The sequence below is a fragment of the Procambarus clarkii genome, chromosome 6 (assembly GCF_040958095.1).
Source record: "Procambarus clarkii isolate CNS0578487 chromosome 6, FALCON_Pclarkii_2.0, whole genome shotgun sequence".
NCBI classification, from domain to species: Eukaryota; Metazoa; Arthropoda; class Malacostraca; order Decapoda; family Cambaridae; genus Procambarus; species Procambarus clarkii.
Genome location: NC_091155.1, coordinates 24,437,737 through 24,460,752, shown reverse-complemented (window position 1 = coordinate 24,460,752; position 23,016 = coordinate 24,437,737). Strand labels below are relative to the sequence as shown.

The 23,016-nt window shown below is 46.2% G+C and overlaps 1 protein-coding gene across 3 annotated transcripts in view; it reads left to right on the top strand.

The window, feature by feature from the left end:
* LOC123754018 (uncharacterized) overlaps positions 1–23,016 on the top strand; it is a 38,211-nt gene that overhangs the window by 5,749 nt on the left and 9,446 nt on the right. For all 3 annotated transcript variants that reach the window (XR_006772345.2, XM_045736131.2, XM_045736129.2), the window contains exon 2: positions 18,654–18,685. Coding sequence is in view for 2 of the 3 variants with exons in the window: in XM_045736131.2 (XP_045592087.1) it covers positions 18,654–18,685 (32 nt within the window). In the remaining variant the exon portion in view is untranslated. The remainder of the gene's footprint in view (positions 1–18,653; positions 18,686–23,016) is intronic.

Genomic DNA, 23,016 nt, shown 5'->3' with positions numbered 1-23,016 from the left:
ACACACACACACACACACACACACACACACACACACAGAGGAACCAAAGAGCCAGAGCTCAACCCCCGCAAGCACAACTAGGTGAGAACACGCACAGAGGGCCTCGCGACTGAGTCGACAGCGCTCTGGGGGTCATAGTCCTAATGGCCCGGGTTCGATCCCCGGCTGAGACAAAAACAAATAGGTGCTGCCGCACCTGCGCACCCGCAACATCCTGGCTCTGCCCACCACGCTGCAACCTGCGCACTCTGATCTCACCTGTCTGCAAGGATCTTGACTATCTTGTTATTTTCCAATCATAAGAGACATTTAGCGCATCGAATATACATAACAAATAAGAACTTCAGAGTTACCAAAAAGTATATAAAAAAGAGTACGATTGAGAGTGCAGGTTAGAGTGCGAGTGCAGGCAGAGTGAGAGTGCAGGTTAGAGTGAGAGTGTGAGCTCGGGAAGCTAGGGAAGGCTAGCAGTGTTGGCGCTGGTTGGAGGCGTACTAGTGGGTCAGAAGAGAGAGTAACCAACATTATTCCCTCGTAGCGTCCCTTTCCATCTTATTCCACCCTCCCTGCTGCCCCTTCCATCTTATTCCACTCTGTCTGGTCCTCCCATTCCATCTTCTTCCACATCACGTTGGCCAGGATGGGATGACATCTGTGTTTCTAACAGTTAAGTCAGGAGCAACGGGCGTGAGAAAACAGGTGTGGGAAGCTATCGTGGTGGTGTTGGTGGGTGTGGGATGGTAAGGTGTGTGGTCGTTGGTGTGTGGTGTCGCAAGGTGTGGTCGTTGGTGTGTGGTGTCGCAAGCTGTGGTCGTTGGTGTGTGGTGTCGCAAGGTGTGGTCGTTGGTGTGTGGTGTCGCAAGGTGTGGTCGTTGGTGTGTGGGGTGTCGCAAGGTGTGGTCGTTGGTGTGTGGAGTGTCGCAAGCTGTGGTCGTTGGTGTGTGGTGTCGCAAGCTGTGGTCGTTGGTGTGTGGTGTCGCAAGGTGTGGTCGTTGGTGTGTGGTGTCGCAAGCTGTGGTCGTTGGTGTGTGTGGTGTCGCAAGATGTGGTCGTTGGTGTGTGGGGTGTCGCAAGGTGTGGTCGTTGGTGTGTGGGGTGTCGCAAGGTGTGGTCGTTGGTGTGTGGTGTCGCAAGGTGTGGTCGTTGGTGTGTGGTGTCGCAAGGTGTAGTCGTAGTTATGTGGGGGGGGGGGTGGCAATATGCCCAAACCTTTACATACAGACGCCTCTTTACGTAGCACCTGTAAATAAACGTCGTACGTCGCTATGGAGTGACGTGCTACACCACGCGGTGACGAGGGCTGTTTGTAATCTGGTTTTGGTGTCTTCGGAGTCTTGTGATCCCCCCAAAAAAGAAAAACGTTTAAGGGAGACACATGTCTAAAAACGTTTATAAAAATGATCAATACATGGCTACCTCTCCTCTCGAATTGCATTTTGCATTTGCACACATTGCATTTTGACGTATAAATCCCCAAGCGGTCAACATATGACGAATCATAGCGGCTAGCAAAAAATTTTACGGGCTGTTACGTTTTCTATTCATGGGTCCTTGGTTAGGTTAGGTTCGGGCAATTTACTACATTTTTGGTGACTTGACAACTCGCGAGGGCTGTCACGTTGCCAAAGGGTTGTCACGTTCCCTCACCTTCCATCTTCCTAACTGTGGTCGATTTGTGCTATGCATTAATATATAAGGTTTCCCAACGTCAAGAAACTGTCGTAGTAAGGTGCCCTTATCCTAACCTACAAGAGAACCCAAAACAGAAAACGGGACAGTATATCAATTTCGCGAGACGCCACCATTTTCTTATACGACAATTTTTAGCCTTAGGTAAAGTATACGTCAAACTGCGACGTTCTGTTAGGAGGTCGGGTTGTCTAGTCACCCCGTTAGCAACGAGCTTACAACAGAAAACGAGAATACAATGATTTTGTAAAGAGACATGAATTTGCAAATATATATCTAAATATGTATAATTTGTGTAATAAAAAGCGCCCTTGCAAAGAACGCGTGACCTTGATTGACGTCTCTATTACTTACACACACTCACACACACACACACACACACACACACACACACACACACACACACACACACACACACACACACACACACACACACACACACACACACACAAGGGGGGCCTTGATAGCTGAGAAGACAGTGCGTCTGGACTCGTAATCCTTGGGTCCGGGTTCGATCCCGGCTGATGGCAGAAACAAGATGGGCAGAGTTTCTTTCACCTTGGTGCCCCTGTTACCTAGCAGTAAATAGGTACCTGGGAGTTAGACAGTTGTTACGGGCTGCTTCCTGTGTGTGTGTGTGTGTGTGTGTGTGTGTGTGTGTGTGTGTGTGTGTGTGTGTGTGTGTGTGTGTGTGTGTGTGTGTGTGTGTGTGTGTGTGTGAAAAAATAGTAGTTAGTAACAGTTGACTGATTAACAGTTGAGAAGCGGTCCGAAAGAGCAGAGCACAACCCCCGCAAGCACAAATAGGTGAATACAAATAGGTGAAAACACACACACACACACACACAACGCGAGGGACCTCGCGGCTGAGTGGACGGCGCTCTGGGGTCATAGTCCTAAGGGCCCGGGTTCTATTCCCGGCCGAGGCAAAAACAAATGGGCAGAGTTTCTTTCACCCCGACGCCAATGTTCTTGGTACCTGGGTACCAGGTACAGGTATAAACAGGTACCTGGGAGTTAGACTGCTGCTACGGTCTGCTTGTATCTGCGTGTGGTTGTGTGTGCGTGTTAGAGAGAAATATATGTAGGAGACATAATAGAGGAAATATAGAAAGGCGGGGTCCAAGAGCTAATAGCTCGATTCTGCACACACACACTATTACTTTTGATCTAAAATTAAATGATTATAATTAGCATCTTTAATGTTACTATAATTATTATTATTATTACACAGAGAGTAATCACAGTAACGTAATGTATCAATGAGAAAATCCGTAGGAGCCGTCAAGAGGATTCGAACCTATGCGGTGGGCAGTCCCATTGTTATTATTATTATTATTGTGATTTGTGTTATGCATTAATATTAGTTTCATCTTCGTTGTCGTGACTCTGGAAGCCACCCAGTGAATAAAATCCCATAACCCAATGAATAAAATCTCATAACCCCAGTGAATGTAAGACCCTCAATGTGAGAAAAGAACGAAAAGGCACAGGTGGAAACTAGGGACAGAGAAGAGTCAGAGATATACAATAAAGCATTTCTTTAGTGTTGGATCAGTGTTAAAAGGACTAAGATAGGGTAGCATTGCAGACTACTTCCAGTTTGAATGTAAATATGAGAGACTACAAGTGAATGAATTGTGGGCTGTTGCTTCACTCGAACGAAAGCTTCACTCAAACGAAAGCTTCACTCGAACGATAGCTTCACTCGAACGAAAGCTTCACTCGAACGAAAGTTTCGAACGAAAGATATACTCCACAAACGACACAAATAGGGTAAGTGTGCCTGCAGGGAAAAAAAAATGACCTATATCTATATACTTTCAAAATAACGTGTCCGAGTGTGGACAGCCTATTGCGGCCATGGAACCAACAGTAAATTAACCTGTACCTGGTTCGCGGCTCTGAAAAAAACCGGCTTAATTAAATTTCACCGTTATCAGAGAAGACGAGCGCCAAGCCCGTTCATCCCCCGGGTCTTACAAGTGACAATGATGACGATTACAAACTCGCTTAAATACGAAGATCTTGCTAGTCACTGTGCAGTAACGGAGATGGTTATGACGACTACTGTGATATGGCTTGACTAGTTGGGGGAGGGGAGGGAATTATTCGTCAACGCTCTCTGATTCTCTTTAAGAGATTCTTATAGGAAGTGTTTGTGACCCACTAGTTGCTAGGGTTCGTGTATGAGAGTGTTTGTGTCCGCTATATTTGCTAAGCTCCGTGTATGGGGGGTGTTTGTGACTGCCCCTACATTATTAGGCAAGTCACAAACATGTGGTTGGTTCTGTGTCAAATTTCCCTCCAATGATCTACCACTCTTGCAGTTACATTGGTGAATATGGGTGACTGGTGGAATGAGTCAAAGAGTATTTTATTATATGACTTGCCTGAGTGACAGATGAGTATTAGTAATAGTGCTAGTGAATTAGATAGAGTAGTGTGTGTTCGGTTAGTATGTGTGGGTTTTCGGACATGTGTATGTAGATGATAAGGAAACCATTATCAAACACGATTTGGTTATTTCACAACCCATGGTTTTGGGTTATGGAAACTTCACAACCCATGGTAATTGTTGCTATACACAACCTCGTAGTGATTCGGAGTTCATAATCGGTTTAATAAAGGCGTCGTGATTTAGGGAAAGATGAACAGGTTTCGAAAGTGCATGCTTAGGGGTTTGGTGGATCTTGGTCCGTGTATGTATGAGCGTGTGGAACACATCCTGGCCACAGGAAGAGGGGAAGATCAATACTTCTCACAGAAGGATTGATTGATTGATAAAGATTAAGCCATCCAAGAGGTGGCACGGGCATGAATAGCCCGTTATCACAGAAGGCCTCAAGGTCTATTTATGAAGGAATTCTGTCGACACCATTTAACTTTTACGGGCTATTCATGCCCGTGCCACCTCTTGGGTGACTTAATCTTCCATCAATCACTTAACTGTCATTTGGTTCTACCACAAGTGTTATTGAGAAAGATGAGATCAGGGAAAAAACATGAGATTTTCAGCTTCTTTTGCATATATAGTCTGTAATATACTTGACAATATAGCGTAACATATATGAAGTTTAAACACTCTAATGACAAGACTTGTAATCTATGTCGTCGAAAGAATTCTCATCACCAGTGTCTAGACCGGCTGCTTCGGCACATGACCCTCCCAAGGTGACCTTGTTTTTTTTTAACTACAGATCACACACAAAGTGGATGCCTGTTCTCCCCGCAAAATAAACCACGTGATGTGGAAAGCAGGAGCGCAGTAGGCCGTAGCTTGAGCATATATGGTCCTAGACACCTACCCAGCTGGGCCATTTTTTGTTTACACTACTTTCTCAAGATAATCATCTTACCTGTACCTGATTTGTTTAAACAACTTGACGGCTTTGATTTCACTTCTCTACCACTCGTCCGCTTCAGTGATTTGAGAGTTTTGGCTAATCATTTTTAAAGTTATGTTGAAGATCATGCCGAAGGAAATAGAGTTATGTGGTCTAATAAAACCACGGGGCTCATCATTGGGGAAAGGAACACACACACTCTTAGTCTATCTCCTATCCCTTTGATCAACAGAGGCGCCTCACCAGCCACACTCAATTCCAACCACGGAAAGGTGATGGTGAGTGATGAGGGTGATGTAAAACACGGTTTTGCTTGCCATGTTGGCTATATAGACATACTGACATAGACATTTCTTTCGTTAATTGCATCTGTTAACATGGTCAGAGAAAAATATTATTAGTGTTGAAGGGAGGAGGAGTCAAACTGGAACGATGTGGACGGCCTTCAGGAGGTGGGGAGTCGCCCCTGAGCAACAGCTGGACCGTAGGAGTCCAGTGATGGGCCTCACAGCTGGACCGTGGGAGTCCAGTGATGGGCCTCACAGCTGGACCGTAGGAGTCCAGTAATGGGCCTCACAGCTGGACCGTAGGAGTCCAGTAATGGGCCTCACAGCTGGACCGTAGGAGTCCAGTAATGGGCCTCACAGCTGGACCGTAGGAGTCCAGTGATGGGCCTCACAGCTGGACCGTAGGAGTCCAGTGATGGGGTTCGTATTCTTGTATACAGAATACGAACTGTTGACAGTTCTCAACCCTCACAGCACTTCTGAACAAATAAACTGTTTAATAAACGCAAACAAATCAGCCAAGACCGAGGAAAGACGTGCGAGTATCGTAAGTGGACTTAAGACCTTGATAAACCCCTGGTCTTAGCCGAGAACACGAGATAAAAGGACAGGAAACCCAAGGAGAGGAGACTTCCGCCAGTTGTTGTTGTTGTTGTTAAAGATTTAGCTACTGGGGACGAAGTGTCCATGTAGCACGGGCTATGGTGAGCCCGTACTTCCCCCAGAGAACCCCCGTAAGTAAACACACTAGTGAGCCAAGCAGCGTAGTGAGGTGATGGGCTGTGTTGCTCAGGGAGGTACCGAGGCCACACACACAAGTTTATCCCCCTAAATATCTAAGGAGGTGAAGGAAGGAAGGAATTATCAGCGGAAAGCGCCAAGCCGTTATAACTATATAGCCCTTGGAAGGAGCCAGGATAAGGATTTGTGATGGGACAGGGAGGAAGGAATAGTGCTCAACCATTTGGATGGTCGGGGATTAAACGCCGACCTGCATGAAGCGAGAGTTTCTGTGGCTCAACAGACGGTTCGAAACTAAACAACTCAAAGTTATTATTGTCACAAACAGCCTCGTAGCTCTCCAGAACCCATAGACTGCTTAATAAATGTTAAAAAAAAATCCTCCATTATTGAGAAAAGATGTACAAGTTTCTTAAATGGTTACGTAGATGCCTAATGAATCTTAGTCCTGAAAGATAGAGAGTATAGATAACAGGGCGCGAAGGTTATCTTGAGATCTTGAGGTTATCTTGAGATGATTTCGGGGCTTTTTTAGTGTCCCCGCGGCCCGGTCCTCCACCCCCAGGAAACAGCCCGTGACAGCTGACTAACACCCAGATACCTATTTTTACTGCTAGGTAACAGGGGCATAGGGTGAAAGAAATTGCCCATTGTTTCTCGCCGGCGCCTGGGATCGAACCCAGGACCACAGGATTACAAGTCCCGCGTGCTGTCCGCTCGGCCGACCGGCTCCATCAACAAGGAAGAGATAAGGACAAACAACAGTCGGGAGAGATAAAGAATAACACTTAGGCAGGAACAACCAGGTAAGTAACACAAGGAATAGAAACGAGAGTACATGGATACAGGTGGATACATCGACCTATATCCATGTATGAATGGAGGCATAAGAGAAGTCGGCCTTATGTTGAGCTTATTTGGTAGTCACTTCCCGCTCGGCTAGTGTCCGGACACTTGTATCATTTACCGCCGTGTGTCCGGACACTTGTATCATTTACCGCCGTGTGTCCGGACACTTGTATCATTTACCGCCGTGTGTCCGGACACTTGTATCATTTACCGCCGTCTGTGCTTGTTTTTCGTGTTTGCTCTGGGGAAACGACTTAGACTTTACTGCCATGCTCCAGTGACCTTCCAATGATAAAGCGATTTGGTACACATTAATTCTTACTGATGCTTTAATATGTCTGTCATAGTGCAGCTCTGTGTGTGTGTGTGTGTGTGTGTGTGTGTGTGTGTGTGTGTGTATTTATTGTTTGCATTTACTATGTGTGTTTGTAGAATCGAGCTGTTAGCTCCTGGACCTCGCCTTTCTAACCAATCTATTTGTCCTTTATCATATCTACAACATATATTTCTCTCTAACACACGTACACGCACATATATGCATCCCCAGGAAGCAGCCCGTAGCGGCTGTCTAATTCCCAGATACCTATTTACTGCTAGATGAACAGATGCATCAGGGTGAAATAAACTTTTTGTTTCCGCCCCCGCTGGGAATCGAACCCCGGACACAGGACCTCGCTGGACGTATCCAACGTGCTGTCCACTAAGCCACAAGCACCCTAGCGTGTGTGTATTCGCCCATTTGTATTCATCTAGTTGTGCTTGCGGGGGTTGAGCTCTGCTCTCTCGGCCCGCCTCTCAACTGTCAGTCAATCAACTGTTAGTAACTACTTTTTTCACACACACACACACACACACACACACACACACACACACACACACACACACACACACACACACACACACACACACACACACACACACAGGAAGTAGCCCGTAACAGCTGTCTAACTCCCAGGTACCTATTTACTGCTAGGTAACAAGGGCATCAGGGTGAAAGAAACTCTGCCCGTTTCTTTCTGCCGGTCCCGGGAATCGAACCCCGGTCCACATGACTACCTATTAAATCATGTGGACTACGTATCGTGTGTGTGTGTGTATATGTGTGTGTGTGTGTGTGTGTGTGTGTGTGTGTGTGTGTGTGTGTGTGTGTGTGTGTGTGTGTGTGTGTGTGTGTGTGTGTGTCTGTGTGTGTGTGTGTGTGTATTAATGATTGCCAAGAGTCCATGAGTTCCGATAAGTACGTCAATACGTTTAATAATCATTTCTGAACCTTTCATACAGGCACACGAGCAGGCCTCAAGCCCAAACACCAGATCAACTGAACGAATACAAGAGAATATACGAAATCAAATGAGGTTTCGGCTACCCCTAGCAGAGGCAACCACTCTCAGTCATTCACCTTAGAGTGGGCGGGCCTGCTTTCTTGTAGTGGGACGCTCCTCCCCCACAAGGGACAAACTCCTCCCCCACAAGGGACAAACTCCTCCCCCACAAGGGACAAACTCCTCCCCCACAAAGGACAAACTCCTCCCCCACAAGGGATAAACTCCTCCCCACAAGGGATAAACTCCTCCCCCACAAGGGATAAACTCCTCCCCCACAAGGGACAAACTCCTCCCCCACAAGGGATAAACTCCTCCCCCACAAGGGATAAACTTCCTCTCTACTAAGGACTGAATTATCTCCCTCACTAGGGACAGATTTTTCCCCCACTAGGGACAAATTTTTCCCCCACTAGGGATAGAGTAGGGATCTGTAGATTCTCCTCTGTATGGATACCGTATTATATAGTTGATCTATGGAACAAATTACCTGCAACATAATAATTGTGTGAACACTGTATTGTTTCAAGCGCAGGTTAGACATGTATGCATGAGTTTGGCTGGATATATATATATAGGAGCGACCTCGTCTTGGTCAATAGGCCTTCTGGGGTTTCCTTTATTCCTATGTACTTGTCTTCTTATATAGGATTCATCGATCATAATGTCGTAGATCATCTCGTTCTCTTGATTTGCCACAGCGTACAAAATAAGGGGTACTAAAACGCACAAGCCCAAGCCACCCACAACCTGCCCTCCGGAATTTTGAGTATTAGAAAATAAGTTCGTTGTCAAAAGAGGAGCGACCTTTGCTATCTAATTTATTTAAATAAACCAGAACTATATGAAAATCAAATCAAACCTTTGAATAATATCTAAATCCAACTTGAATCCTTGACGAGCCAGGGGAGACATCTCCCGTCATGCAGGGTGCAGTCGCACCTCCACAGATCTCCAGTATCAGCTCTTGATACTGGTAATGGCTCAAAAGGGCCACCACTACGGGCTATTCATGCCCGTGCCACCTTTGGGTGGCTTAATCTTCATCAATCAATCAACCTTGACGTGCAACCCGGGATGGGATTCGACCCTGGGAAGGTGACTCGACGAGCTACTCAAACGTGTATTAGCGGTCAGACACGAAGCAAAAAAACAACTGACCCGAATCCTTGTACTTTCCAGAAAAAAAAATTGCCAGCGCTCAGGAGAGATTGTCAAGTTGGCCTTAAGTTGTGCTTATATGGCGTTAGACACTAAAGCATTTTGCATTGACACTACATTTTCATGCTAACAACTTTCTCGTGGTAATGACGTGGTCCTAATTTTTTTCCCCTTCCATTTGGACTGGTCGACACAGCGAAGGCCTTTTTTTTTCTTACGGAGCCGGTGTTCGATTCCCGATGGTTCAAGTGCTTGACCAGCGTTCCTTCAGACTGTCTTCGCCTCCTTTACAAATGTTATATAGTCATAGTGGCTCGGTACTTTCACCGAATAAGTACCTTTTGCATTTTGCTTTGCATAATGGCTTAAAATTTCTTTTTCGAATATTACCACCAAAATTATCAGACATCTTACGCATGCGCGGCCTCGTCTCTGAGACGGAATGATTCAATTCACCGCTCAGCTCAGTCGTCTCACGCCCGAAAGGTCTCGGGTTCGATTCCCCTGCAAGACGAGACGTTTTGGCACGTTTTATTACGACTCTGTTCACGTAGTAGTAAAAAAGTTCCAGGGGGAAATTAAGCTTCTGCCTCACACACGTGGGGTCCACGGTTCGAGTCTCCTACAGCCCAGGGGCCAGATTAACGAAGCAGTTACGCAAGCACTTACAAACCTATACTTCTTTTTTCAATCTTTGGCGGCTTTGTTTACAGTTAATGAGCTCCGAAGCACCAGGAGGCTGTTTATAACAATAACAACAGTTGACTGGCAAGTTTTCATGCATGTAAACTGTTTAATAAATGTAACCAAAGCTGTCAAAGATTGAGGAAAGATGTACACGTTCGTAAGTACTTGCGTAACTGCTTCGTGAATCTGATCCCAGGTGAATGGAAGTTCTAGGGAGTTAGGGAACTGTTGTAGGTTGCATCCTGGGGAGGGTCAGTAGCCATACAGGCGTCCTGTATCCCACAATGGGAAACATTATCGAAACTAACCTATACAAACCAAACCAAACCTAAGCTAAGCCTAACCAATATAAAACAAACCTAACCAAGACCAAACGTATATAAACCAAGACCTAACCAGACAAAGCCTAAACAAGTCTTTCCAAGGTCACAAGGCTTTCCTCTGTCGACCGCAATTCTTGTAGCGTACATTCCGTTATTAGTATTATTTTCCGCCAGAGAGACGAGGACAGAGACTGCGCGTGTGTGTGTGTGAGAGAGAGAGTGAGTGAGAGGTTGCAGAGGCAACAGCAGCAGCGGGGTTGCAAGGTAGCGTTGCTTGAGACAACTTACGCAGGATCACTTCCCCTGCAGTAGCGGCGGTGGCGGAGGTGAGGTGTGGGGTCAGGAGGTCAAGTTCCACCCCTGGAGCTGCTTGAGCGCCTCCTGGAGGGTAGGGTCACGAACCCTGCCTAGCACTTGCACCACTCACAACGGGTGTCAACGCATCATCCACCCAACAGGAATCGACGCAACGCCCACCTAACGGGAATCAGCGGAACACCCACAACGGAACACCCACGCAACAAATCCTCTCCCAGAATCAAAACAAATAAATTCTCATATAAAAGGCGGGTTGCGGGGGAAAAAACGCTGGGTTTCACAACACAGAAACACGAGCTTAATAATTTTAACAGCGTTCCGAGGTGATCGTTTTTGGCATTTCCAGCTTTAATGGTTTTCTCCACTGCCAGTACGTGTGGTTATGATGGGAGAGGGAGAGGGAGAGTGAGGGTGGTGGAAGAGAGGGGGAGATAGAGGGAGGGTGGTGGGAGAAGGAAAGAGTGCTACTTACTAACCAGTGACTACAGAGAAGTGAGGTCTAACTCTTTGTGAGCCGCCTACTAACCTAGTTGTACCTGTTGCGTTATGATCTAACTATTCTGACGTCTGAATTCTTTTCTCGAATCTTTCACAACTGGCTTCCACAACTTTGTCTGTCATTGTATTACACTTGTTGACCACCCGTACAGGTTACGAGTATTTCCTAACATTTCTTAGGCTCATTTGTGTTTCTAACTTCTAATTATGTCTTCTTGTCCAACTTTCTCTCTCAATTTAAAGACGTTGTCCCTGTCCACCTTGTCTTTCTCCTCAGTATCTCGTATGTCGTTATCACATCTTCTCTGTTTCTTCTGTCCTCTAGGCTTATGAAATCTAGTTCGATTAGCTTATCCTCATAGCTCAATTCTCTTAGCTCTGGTGCCAGTCTTGTTACATATCTCTGTACTTTTAAGTTTTAGTTTTGCGCGTCTCTGACTGTGGATTCCAGGCCAGTGCTACATATTCCATTATTTTTCTAACAAAAGTTGTGGAGATTACCTTGTTAAAGTTCTGATTCAGGTTTCTAAACGATGTTACAATGATTCAACCTATCATCTTAGATAAACTTCTATAAAAAACTTATAACAACAAAAACCTAGTTTTTGAAACCTTGTTGAATCCTACCGGTTACATTCCTTCAGTTCGAAACTTCTTCTCTGACGTGAGTCTTTGCTTCCCGCCAATCAGGTATTCTCTACATAGTTCAATGTGTTTCCAAGTTATCCCGGCCTGCTTCTTCATCTTGTTCACCAGTCTTTCATGGAGGAAATCGACAAATAAGCTACCCAGCCTTTTATCTCCTGTGGTGGGAGACACGGTGGTGGGAGAGAGAGAGGGAGAGAGAGAGAGAGAGAAAGAGAGAGAGAGAGAGAGAGAGAGAGAAAGAGAGAGAGAGAGAGAAAGAGAGAGAGAGAGAGAGAGAGAGAGAGAGAGAGAGAGAGAGAGAGAGAGAGAGAGAGAGAGAGAGAGAGAGAGAGAGGGAGGGAGAGAGAGAGAGAGAGAGAGAGAGAGAGAGAGAGAGAGAGAGAGAGAGAGAGAGAGAGAGAGAGAGAGGGCGATGGAAGAGGGAGGGTGGTGGGAGAGGAAGTAGGATCAGGTGAGCCATCCGGCTATACATTCCTGGACGAACCAACACCTACACCCGCTAAGGTGCAGAAAACACCTAGTTGTCAAAACGAATGACAATATACGCCACGGCCGCCAATGTTGCGACACACACACTGCGACTGTCATCTCACGCCCACCTGACGCCAGATACCCATACCATGCCTACACGCCACCCCCAAACCCCTCAAAAGTTCCCACGCCACCTCTCTAACCTCACGTCACGCACCCCTCCCCCCATACCTTCCGTCATGAAGCAACGGAACACCTCATCCTTATCAATAACGTAGAGGACGAGAAGGAGAAAAACCCGAATAAAAACGAGGAGACAAAACAGGCACGGAAATAGTATTGGGAATTGAGTACATAAGCAATTAGGGAAACACTAAAAGTGAGGCTCGAACGCGAGTTTAATAAAGTTAGTAGATCAGCTGAGCACCAGATTAAAAATGATAGTGTGACAAAAGCAAAAAACAACCCAAACAGCCTGGTTGTTCAGACTGCCAAACCATTAGGCGGTTTGAAACGCTGATCCTCGGAACCACCTCCAGGTAACCTCAAGGTAAAGTAGCTACTATACACAGGAAAGCAACAGTTCGAAACCACGTGATCGGACTACCGGGAGAGGGAGGAACACACTTGAAGAATGACAAGGAAGTGTGGGAAGTACATCAGCAAGAGGTTCCAGGAGACCAACAAACCGGAACAGATTGGAAACCAAGGAAAGGCGACAGAATGCCTCACAACCTGAATTTCAAGAGACGTAATAAGCATCTCTAGTGTAAAAAAAAATATATCGTAAAGATTGTTTTCAGTTTGCTGATTTGAAGGAAAAAAAAATCCCTCGATTATTTTCAAGGTGCATTTACAGGCTCCTGTAAGGAGTACAGATTAAGGGATTTAATGTAGTCTCAATTATTTTGGCCTTTTATTGAATGTATTTGGGCATTAAAAAGATCTCTGCTCGTTCTCCAGGTTAGAACGAGACTGCTAGTGTGCAACAATAGTTCATCCTAGAGAGCACTAGTGTCTTTGAGAGCACTCTTTTATGAGGAATATGTCTTTGGATTGTCATCTCTTGTTTGAAGGACTTTTGCTATCCAGCCAATCATATTCTAGCCGGTGTGACTGTTACTTCATTTTGCTCATTTAAATTAAGGATTTTCGACCCCAAGATCTTACTTTCATCCTTATATAGTTGATTTGATTCCATTCTCACTCCTGTAACTCACGCTAAGTGCGCTCCGAACGGTGTAGGATATGGATATGTAATATATGTAAATATGGTGTACTGTACATACAAGTAGTGTCCTGTGCGTATATCCGTTGTACTGTGCGTATGTGTGTTGTGTTGTGCGTTAACGCGGTGTAACGTGTGTGTGTGTGTGTGTGTGTGTGTGTGTGTGTGTGTGTGTGTGTGTGTGTGTGTGTGTGTGTGTGTGTGTGTGTGTGTGTGTGTGTATACGATGTTCTGGACGTATGATTATCGTGGAGCGTCCATCCCCCCTCGCTTGACGGTCGTCACCACAAGGGCAGGATGTCAGTGGCCCGCTGGCGAGGGTGTGGACCCCTGCGCTGGCGAGGGTGTGGACCCCTGCGCTGGCGAGGGTGTGGACCCCTGCGCTGGCGAGGGCGTGGACCCCTGCGCTGGCGAGGGTGTGGACCCCTGCGCTGGCGAGGGTGTGGACCCCTGCGCTGGCGAGGGTGTGGACCCCTGCGCTGGCGAGGGTGTGGACCCCTGCGCTGGCGAGGGTGTGGACCCCTGCGCTGGCGAGGGTGTGGACCCCTGCGCTGGCGAGGGTGTGGACCCCTGCGCTGGCGAGGGTGTGGACCCCCGCCCTTTCGAGGGCGATGTGGAATGAGGAAGAGACGACTGGAAGGAAAGAGGAAGATGGAAACAGAGAAGGAAAAAACTGGAAGAGATTAGATAGGAAGCAAAAGATAGAAGGAAGGGAAGGGAAAAGGAAATAGGAGGACAGTAAAAGGGTAAGGAAGGAAGGAGGAGAATGGACAGGAAGAGGGGTCGTCATGACAGAGGTGTAGTGGGACAGTGTTCTCGCAGCCACCAGACCATCACACCTTTGCAAGCTTTGTTGCCTCCAGGTATGTATGTCTTACATGACGTAACTCACAAGCTTTAATACAGGTATAAACACCTAGCCCAAACACCTTGTTCTCAAAACGAATGACAATATACGCCCCGGCCGCCTGTAGTCACTACAGTAGTTGTATATAGTTACTATATTCGCCACTACCATTGTCGTTATTCAGTGTGTGGTTCTACGGCTACTGTAGTGGTTCAGTGGGGTTCTGTGGCTACTGTAGTCCTACAGTGTGTGGTTCTGCGGCTATTGTAGTGTTTCAGTGTGTGGTTCTGCGGTTACTGTAGTCGTTCAGTGTGTGGTTCTTCGACCACTGTAGTCTTTCAGTGTGTGGTTCTGTGGCTACTGTAGTCGTTCAGTGTGGGGGTTCTGCGACCATCGATTGGCTGGACGTTCTGATCCGGCCAGAGTTCCGGATTGTGAACCAATATCCACAGAATGATCTCAGCTTCGCCCCCTGTGGAGAAGTATTCGAGAATGCACACAACCATTCACGTATACACACACTCATTAGTTTGCACAGGCCTGTGGCGGTGCTGGTCTGAGTTAAACAGTGGAATGAAAGTCCCGTCGAGATCTGTAAGCTGGACCTTGGGTTTCCGCGGGACTTGATTCACCTGGGTTGGCCTTGGTTCACCTGGGAAAGGCCGGTGCTTACTCACCTGTCTGTCTGCCCTTTCCTCTTTACACTTGCCTCCGCTTTCATCCCCTACATATGCTTCCCTTTACCATCAGTCTGTGCTTGTGTGTGTGCGCGCGGAGTGCGCTTGTAGCGATGCGTCTGTAACGTGTGCACTTGTGCGTGAATGAGTGCACTTGTGCTCACGCGCACGAAGGAGTGCGCTTGTAATAGCAATCATCACTGCGGCGGGGAAGTTCACACGTTACACCACGCAACAATAACAGAAAGTGGGCTAAGGGATTGGAGCCTCCGTGACCATCCTGGACGAATGGGACGTAACCAACACAATAGCCAGAACGGTCGTGGTTGGGAGGAAGGGCGGAATAGGAGAGCCGTGGCGGGTGGGACGGGTGGGGGGTTGATGCGGTGGATGGAACAGGGAGGGAAGGGAGAGAGAGAGGTGGCTGCCGGTTGGTGGAGTTCGGAAGGTGTATGCTTTGCAGTAGTGTGAAGGAAGGTGTTTGATATATGGGGGGAGGGAAGGTGTTGAGTGTGAGGGAGTCTAGACTCACACCTCTTAGAGTCTTAGAGTCTCGGGGAAATGTTTGTGGGGTAATATATGTTTTGGAGATCAGGTATGAGGAATATGCCCGGTTGAGATGAGGAGGGAGATTGTATCCGTTGGGATGAGGTGAGGTTCAGCTCATACGGTCCTTTCGTATTCTCTCTCTCTCTCTCTCTCTCTCTCTCTCTCTCTCTCTCTCTCTCTCTCTCTCTCTCTCTCTCTCTCTCTCTCTCTCTCTCTCTCTCTCTCTCTCTCTCTCTCTCTCTCTCTCTCTGGCATTTCCTTCTGCAGTGTCTCACATCTACCAGTACCACAGTTTACCAGTACCACAGTTTACCAGTACCACACAGTCTACCAGTACCACACAGCCTACCAGTACCACACAGCCTACCAGCCCACCAGATTTTTTAATCCGGCTATGAGATTTTAAATCTGAGCCAGCTACCAGTATTATATTAATTGGGAATGATGGATGGGAGAATTATACAAACTCAATGAACTCTTTGACAACGTCTAGCAAACTGACTTTCTGGTTATTCCTGTCAAAGTTGTCATATTTACATATCTCGTTATGCTCATGTCTGTCTTCTGAGTTATGTGCTGTCCCCCCTCATCAGTACCCCTCCTCCTCCTCCTCCTGGCACGTCAACGACCTCTCGCCATACCTGACGGATCACTACGTCGCGGAGAGATATGCAACGCCTTTGCTAACTAGTGATTTTTGTCTCTCTTTTTTTTTTTTTAGTACGATACCGTGTCGACTCCACCCTCCCGTTCGTCCCCCGATACCTACCTCCCTCTCTCCCTTTCGTACCCATCCGTGTCGATTAAACCCTTCTGTCCCTACCCTAGCACCTTCCCTCTCTATCCCTTCATGTCGACTCCACCCCCCCCCCCTATCTCCACCCTCCCTATCTCCACACAAATATACGTCTTCCTCTATTCACGCGCTAACCCCACACTAAAATGACGCCAATCCTACGCTAAAATGACGCCTAGACTCACGCTATAAATACGTCAATCCGACGCTAAAAGTATGCCAGTCCGACGCTAAAACGACGCCAATTTCGTGCCACCTCGACGACACACGTCCCCGGCAACGCCTTTAATAATAATGGCTCGTACAAACCACTGGCGCACCAGCCTTAACGACCCTATTTCCCTAACTGCCCGTGATCACTATACCCGTGCTCATTAACCACGCTCATTACCGGTAACTGCTAACCGTGCTAACTACTTATGCTCACGATCTGCCCGACCACAGCCCTTCCCTCTACGAAGTTGTGTTAACTTATGTGGAGCTGTAATCAACATAGTGGGTTACAGCTCATATGTAAGCTCATATGTAAGCTCATATGTAAGCCACATACCGCCCACCACTAACACTACTGTGAGCATCTGGGAGTTGTAGAAATAACCCAGTAACATTGCTTCAAGACTCTTCATGCAATTACCGCTTCGGGGTTGTTGCTGAAACTGTATATAAAAAAGAAAATCAATGATGAGCTCAGTTGTGTCAGAAATGTTACCTTAACTCTGGCTTCCATGAGTTCCACGAGTGAGGATGAGTTCCTATGAGTTCATGAGAACACATCCGTATGGTGTGAGTTGGCTGACGTGTCCATGGGAACTTATTGAGATATTTGAGGCCCCGACTGCGTTCTCAAACCATGGAACAACAAATGTTAGACTTGTATTCTTAGACTGGAATCCAAACCTAACATAATCTAATCGAACCTAATCTAACGTAATCTTAACCTAATCTAGACTAGCCCAAAGAGAGCATTACAAATCTAGAGAAAATCCAGAGATTTGCTACGATACTGGTCCCCCTCAACGTAATTCAAAGTCTGAATTATGAGGAAAGACTTTGGAGGAAACTAGCCACACACACACACACACACACACACACACACACACACACACACACACACACACACACACACACACACACACACACACACACACACACACACACACACAGACCAAGCAGCCTGTGGTGGGTGGCCATGTGGGGAGCAGCAGGCGGGCTGGTCCAAGGCCGTGCCGAAGACACAGTCAACACGTTGATGGGTTCACTCACACATTTAACATTATTCGAGTCCTCTACAACAGCTCCGGAACAGCGCAATTGAAGGACATCACACCACCTCATTTGACTCATAAAACAGCCTGTTAGGCCAGTACAATAGTTTGTTTGATCAATAAACCAGCTTGTTAGGCTAATAGCTAGCTTGTTAGCCCAGTAAAATTGTCTGTTAAATGAGACGCCAACTTGTTAGATAAATAAAACAGCAATTTAGACCAGCAAAACAGCTTGCTAGACCAGTAATCAGCTTGTTAGATCAGTAAACAGCTTGTCAAACCAGTCCCAAGCTTGACAGATCAGGAAAACAAACTGTTGGGGGAGGGGGCCAGTAACCAACTCGTTAGGCCAGTAGACAGCTTGTCAAGCCAGTAAACAACTTATTAAACAAGTCACCAGCATGTTAGGCCAGAAAAACAGCTTGTTGAGCTCTAAACCAGTTTCTTAGTCCCAACCCTGACCAGGAGCTCGTTTCGGGGGGGGGGGGGGTTCTAATTTCCCACTTGACCTCTCTTTCGAATCCTTGCTTAAACAATTCATATTTGTTTACTCTGCGTCCGGCTCTCAGCATCTTGCAAGTGGTTGTGTATCACCTTGGTCGAGCATCCCGTTCTCATACCGACTAAGTCGCCTTTTTAACAATATGGAGCTTGATTCCAAAAATATTCCGTATTCCAAAATCGTCGTATTCCAAAATATTCCAAAACCGTATTCCAAAATATTCCGTCGTATTCCAAAAATACGACGATTTAGTAAAAATTAAACACCGTAAACTTAACGTTTTTGTATGCAACGGCCTCGATGGGTTGGGTGGGTTGCTTGGGTTAGTACGTTTCTGGCTAGGCTGAAAGGTCGTTTTTTTTACGGAGTGGCCAATCAATAGCACGATGATATTTCTAGTCAACAAATTGTTGTGTTAACTGTCTATTAATTTTTTTTTCTGTTTCAGATAAGTTGTGTGTGTGTGTTGCGGTGCTGATGGTGAGTACACGATGAGTTTACGTGAATTTGCCTCAAGCTCCATATTGTGACCTCGACGGGGGACAGGAAGCCGGCGACTTGTCAGAGGTTTCCTCGTCATTATTACTGAGGATACAGTCTAATGTTGTTGACAACAGTCTACACTCCCCCACTGTCCCCTGTAGAGGATACACTGGGGAGGGGGGGGGGGAGGGTACAGTTTACGAAGGTGGCCGTAAACTGGGGGTATACCATCGGAACATACCCGAGTATGACATGTTATCGTGAGGTTTACCTTTTAGAATGTGTCTTTAGTTTAATATTTCTCCCCTGCACCTTTCCCTCTTCATCGCCTTGCCGGTACCCTGTAAACTTTCCTCTGGTACTGGTAGTTTACAGTACCCTGTAAACTAAACCTCCTTCATGTTTCTTTTATGCGGTTCGCTTTATTTCTCTTTGGGTCTTAATTTACCCCAAAAACATCAGCCTTTATATACCCCTCGATCTTAGACCCGCCTAAAAACTCATCTCCCGCCTCCCGCCTCCTCTAACTCATCACTTTGTGCTGACAAAGGTTCATCTACGACATTTCTCTCTATTAAGGGGACAACTCGCCCCACGAGGGACAACTCGCCCCACGAGGGACAACTCGCCCCACAAGGGACAACTCGCCCCACAAGGGACGGCTGGCTTCCCTTCTTAACAAATGTTCAGCAATATTCTCCTTAACATTCCAGCTCCTAGTCATCACCTCTTCACGTAGACGCGCTGATTCATCCTCCTCCACCTATCCTCCCACCCGGAGCAATAACCCCCCCCCCTCTCCCCTCCTCCAGGGAACCCATCCCCCCCCCCTGATCCTTCTAGCCAATCCTTGACCTCTCTCGTCATCGTGGCCTTGTAAGGAGAGGGAGAGTTCTTCAATTTCCTTTTAACTGCGCGCTCGGGACTTCGAATTTGTTGATCAAGTTGATATTTTTACATTGTTGATCAGCAATGAGTTTTTTAACATTTTATCCTGATTCTGGGGTGACGTGATCTCCCCTTAGAGAACCGAGGAATCCTCCACTTTCTGTCCAGGGTTTCATATTAAAATACAATGCCTGAGGGAAAGCAAAACTTTCTTCATAACTTTCTCCATCGCATCCTGCAGGAGCACATAAGATAAAACTTTGTCTACGTGGGAAGAGATACAATATCCACTGTGTTCAGAGAGAGAGAGAGAGAGAGAGAGAGAGAGAGAGAGAGAGAGAGAGAGAGAGAGAGAGAGAGAGAGAGAGAGAGAGAGAGAGGGGAGGGGAGGGAGGGGGATGGATAGATGATGATGGGGTGATGTTTGATTTCTGTATTTTTAGCCATTTGTCATTCATAGCGTCGTCCTTGTCAAGTCATAGAGACCTTCTTCAGGTGTATCATAACATGATTGTTGCTTCCTTGTTTTGTATGTGTGTGTATGTGTTTAGGGGAAGGCCACGTATGTGTATGTGTGTGTGTGTGTGGGGGGATGAGAGAGTCGTGTGTGTGGATAGTATACAAACAACGATACGCGGAGGAAGGGTGCATAATGTGTATATACACATACTAGTCACGAGTGTAAAATTGTTTCCATTGTGTATGTTGTGTTTAAGCAAAGATTTACGCACGCTCATTCACTCCCAACTCTCACTCACTTAATATTGTTTATTGCTGAATGCAACTGCAGTATTTACATTCCCTTTACAACACGTTTAATGGAATAATCGGTAATTTAACTATACACTTCACAAGACAACAAAATAATACTATTGTATCAACGTGTTAAACCTTTTTTTACTTTATTTTTGTAATCAAAATATCATGAAAGTTTCTTGACGCGTTCATTATACATATCGATAAATATTTTGATTATAAAATAGATTTTATTTGCGTGTTTGTGTATTTGTTAATTGGGAGAGTGGTGGGTAAGCCACGTTTGGCCTTTAAGCCCGCAGCTCAAATAATAGGTCGTATTTTGTACGTTTTGGAAACTAACGTTACAAATGCAGCTTACTTAAAAGAGTACCGGCTCACAAATATCTACGTTTTCTATACGTCGGAATGTTAGGTAAGGTGGGTTGTTTCGGTTAGGTCAGGTTAGGTTGGATTTTTTACGGAGTGGCAAATAAAGAAAACGGGGTTTGGTTGATGGGTGTCGTAATGAAATAACAATTCCTCACCATCAAAGTCAGAACAATCCTATCAATCACCGTCACACCTCTTAACAGTTAAACCACACCCTTAATTATTGTCACAATCTCCAGTCACTTTCATCACTGTTACGGCCGCTACACTCGTACCACAATACCTACCACCACCTGCATAACAATCACCACCACCACCACCACAATCACCACCACCACCACCTGCATCACAATCAGCGCCACTACAATAGCTACCACCAGTCACAAAAAAAATCCCAATATCCACCGTCATAACCACTATCACTACTGCCGCCACAACAATCACCATGGTCACAACTATTATGTTACAATTAAAACCTGTCATAACCACTACATGCCACCATCAACTACCACCATATTACCACCTGTGTCACCACAACCTTCCTATTACTAGTTCAACCACTATACCACGCACCAACCAAAATCATCCCCACGTACCACAATCACCTTCCACCAACAACCACCACCACAACCAACAACAACAACCACCACCACCACCACCACCAATAACCACCACCACCACTCATAGCTCAACACAAAGTTTCAGGCCTCGCCCCAAGCCGCGGAAAATCGAAAGCAATCTTACCTGTAACTTTCTACTCCTGTTGTAGCTACAGGGTCGATGAACAGTTTACAGGACCCCGAGGGGGGTCCTGTTGTAGCTACAGTGTTGGTATACAGTCTACAGGACTCCGAAGGGGTCCTATTGTAGCTACAGTGGTGGTATACAGTCTACAGGACTCCGAGGGCGGTCCTGTTGTAACTAAAGTGGTGGTATACAGTCTACAGGATTCCGAGGGGGGGGTCCTGTTGTAGCTAAAGTGGTGGTATACAGTCTACAGGACTCCGAGGGGGTCCTGTTGTAGCTAAAGTGGTGGTATACAGTCTACAGGACTCCGAGGGGGGTCCTGTTGTAGGTACAGTGGTGGTATACAGTCTACAGGACTCCGAGGGCGGTCCTGTTGTAGGTACAGTGGTGGTATACAGTCTACAGGACTCCGAGGCGTAAACGGAGTAACGAGAGGCGTTACCAACAGACGGAAACGGAGAACATATCTGTTGTTAGGTTAAATAAGCCAAATAATATAATTACTTCCTTCACAGCGAAGAACTATGATGTCGATTTTCAACCCCCGGTATATGTGACAGGGTCTCGTAGTACAGTTGGCTTCGTTCTGGACTTACACTCGGGAAGCTCGATTCCAGGGAGGGACAGAAATGGCGTTTCCTTTCACCTAATGTGTATGTTCATCTAGTTAAATAACGATAGTGTGAGGGAGTAGTCCACGATGCTGAAAAAAGGCTGTATTAATGAGGACTATGTCCCATAGACACGGTATTCACCTCAGGTAAACCATTGGTACGGACATAGACTTGGTACTCTCCCCTCAGGGAGAACGGTGGGACATAAACCATACTGAATTATTTATATCGAGTAAAAACTTGTTTTAGATTGAACTTGAGTGACGAGGTCACTCCTGCTGCTTATCCTCGCTAGCGACTTTGGGTTTGGCTTTGGGTTTAAGGATTATCAACCTCTCGAGGGTTATTAAGGCTACCACTAATAGCTTACTGACCAACCAGTAAGTATACTTTCATCCTGAACTACACCGTCGAGAAGGGGTTTACGTCTCTCGGTGAATATAACCCTGCTAGCGACCTACCCCCAAAACAAGTGTTGTTTGCAGACGAGGAGTCACAATAACGTGACTGAAGTATGTTGACTAAACCACACACTAGAAAGTGAAGGGACGACGACGTTTCGGTCCGTCCTGGACCATTCTCAAGTCGATCATTCACAATTGACTTGAGAATGGTCCAGGACGGAGCGAAACGTCGTCGTCCCTTCACTTTCTAGTGTGTGGTTTGGTCAACAAGTGTTGTTTCAACACAAGTGTTAATATTGAACACTATCTCATATTCTGGTAATAATTCCTAAAGGCAGTCAGTAAGAAACCTATGGAATCACTAAGCCACTTAAAAATATCATCTTTGCTTACATTGTGAATAATTAATGATCATAAATGCTGGGAAGATTTTAGTAATTGTAGTTTCCGGAACACTGAGTGATCTATGATATTCCTAATTATTCATTTCTTGTACTTTATCGGATTAGTAGATAAACACAACCGGTTTATTACACATAACTCATAA